Here is a 2500-nt window from a genome sequence, read left to right on the forward strand (position 1 = left end):
AGTTCTGTCTCTTGCCTCTCCTAACTCTCTATGCTTTTATTTTGTTGATATGCAGATCAGACACACACACACACACACAGACACAGACACACAGACACAGACACACACACAGACACACACACACACAGACACACACACACACAGACACACACACACACACACACACACACACACACACACACACAGACAGACAGACAGACAGACAGACAGACAGAATTGAAGAGTCGTGCCCTCATCAGGTTTAGTGCTTCAGTATTGATCAGGATGGAGACGAGTCCAGTCCCTGGCTCACACACTCATCCTCCGAGCTCCCTCTCTCCCTCTCTCCCGCTCTCCTCTGTCAGCTCCTTCCATTCCTCCACTGGCTGTGTTCCCCGTGTTCCCTGTGTGTGTGTGTGTTCCCTGTGTGTGTGTTCCCTATGTGTGTGTTCCCTGTGCTCCTCATATGCATGTAGTTCAGAAGCAGACAGCACAGCAACACCAGTCATATGAAGCAGACAGCACAGCAACACCAGTCATATGATGCAGACAGCACAGCAACACCAGTCATATGAAGCAGACAGCACAGCAACACCAGTCATATGAAGCAGACAGCACAGCAACACCAGTCATATGATGCAGACAGCACAGGAACACCAGTCATATGATGCAGACAGCACAGCAACACCAGTCATATGAAGCAGACAGCACAGCAACACCAGTCATATGATGCAGACAGCACAGCAACACCAGTCATATGATGCAGACAGCACAGGAACACCAGTCATATGAAGCAGACAGCACAGCAACACCAGTCATATGATGCAGACAGCACAGCAACACCAGTCATATGAAGCAGACAGCACAGCAACACCAGTCATATGAAGCAGACAGCACAGCAACACCAGTCATATGATGCAGACAGCACAGCAACACCAGTCATATGCATGTAGTTCAGAAGCAGACAGCACAGCAACACCAGTCATATGCATGTAGTTCAGTTCAGAAGCAGACAGCATAGGAACCCTGCTGTCCGTTAGGATATTAAAGGAGTTCAGTTTTCAATACTATTCATTTCTGTAGTGCCATTTCTGTGAGTTGAGATTGAATCGAAGCACTTTATTTAGCCTGGAGCTCCTAGATCAAGCACATCGGCGACGATGGGAAAGCAAAGCTCCCTCTTAATTTTCTTCTTTTTAACTTTTACCTTGTCGTGGTAAAAGACGTGACATTTTAAAAATTGTTTGTGAGTTACCCACACCTGTAGTCCTGTAATGTCTAATGGCTGACTTCTGAAAGCATTCTCACGACTAACCCTGTGGTGTCCATACCCCTCACTTCTGGCTGTGTGTATGTGTGTGTGTGTGTGTGTGTGTGTACCCTGTGGTGTCCAGACCCCTAACTTCTGGCTGTAAATTGCCTTGTTGAGTCCCTTGAATTGGCCTGAGATTGTGTGTGTGCTCGGGGAGAGTGTGTGTGCTCGGGGAGAGTGTGTGTGCTCGGGGAGAGTGTGTGTGATTTGCTGTTGAACCACGAATGGACTGGAAATGGATTCATGCTTCCCATTACAGAGAGGAAATCTCACACACTCACACTCACTCACACACACTCTCGGGCCAATCTCTCTCTCTCTCTCTCTCTTCTCACACACACAATCATTCACTCACTCTCATTTTCTGTTTCACAATCATGTGCACACACACACATACACATACTGTACGTGTTCACCTACCCTCACAGTCTCAGACTTTCATAGTATTCACCTAAACACATGTATACATACACACATTTACTATCTGTGGTTATCATAAGCTGTGTGTGTGTGTGTGTGTGTGTGTGTGTGTGTGTGTGTGTGTGTGTGTGTGTGTGTTTGTTCCTCTGGCATCCTGCCCTGTCTATTATCTTATTGATTCCCCCTCTCCTCTTTTCAATTCTCTTCATTTCCACTTGCCTGTACAGTCTATCAGAGGGTAGATTTAGAGGAGTACAGTGTTGGACACACACACACGTGCACACAAGAGGGTGAACACAACAGTGGGGGGGGTGGGGGTGGAGAGAAGAACTGTGTGTCGGACAGAGAGAGGGAGGGAGGACCGAGAGAAACATACACAAACACACATACACAGAAAGAAGTTGGAATACAGGATTGTGACAGATGTAGATTGAAATGACCGATAAGCTGGCTTAATGTGCTCTGTTCTTCTGTTCTTCACTCCATTTCCCAGAACGCTCCTGCAGAGTCGCGTGCGGAGCGCCCAGGAGCGACACTGGAAGGGGCGCATGCGATGGATTGGTGGAGAGCTCTACCAGGTGTCGGCCAATAAGCTGTCCCGCACTCAAGCCCCTGGCACAGCTACGAATAGGACAGGTACAGACACTTCATTAGAGAGAGAGAGAGAGAGAGAGAGAGAGAGAGAGAGAGAGAGAGAGAGAGAGAGAGAGAGAGAGAGAGAGAGAGAGAGAGAGAGAGAGAGAGAGAGAGAGAGAGAGAGAGAGAGAGAGAGAGAGAGAGAGAGAGAGA

The 2500-nt window shown here is 48.0% G+C and overlaps 1 protein-coding gene across 1 annotated transcript in view; it reads left to right on the forward strand.

Annotated features, from left to right (window-relative positions):
- zc3h3 (zinc finger CCCH-type containing 3) overlaps window positions 1-2500 on the forward strand; it is a 45600-nt gene that overhangs the window by 27438 nt on the left and 15662 nt on the right. Inside the window, exon 5 of the mRNA XM_031574282.2 lies at window positions 2205-2347. Within this exon, the coding sequence (XP_031430142.1) occupies window positions 2205-2347 (143 nt within the window). The remainder of the gene's footprint in view (window positions 1-2204; window positions 2348-2500) is intronic.

Source organism: Clupea harengus, chromosome 10, assembly GCF_900700415.2.
Source record: "Clupea harengus chromosome 10, Ch_v2.0.2, whole genome shotgun sequence".
NCBI classification, from domain to species: Eukaryota; Metazoa; Chordata; class Actinopteri; order Clupeiformes; family Clupeidae; genus Clupea; species Clupea harengus.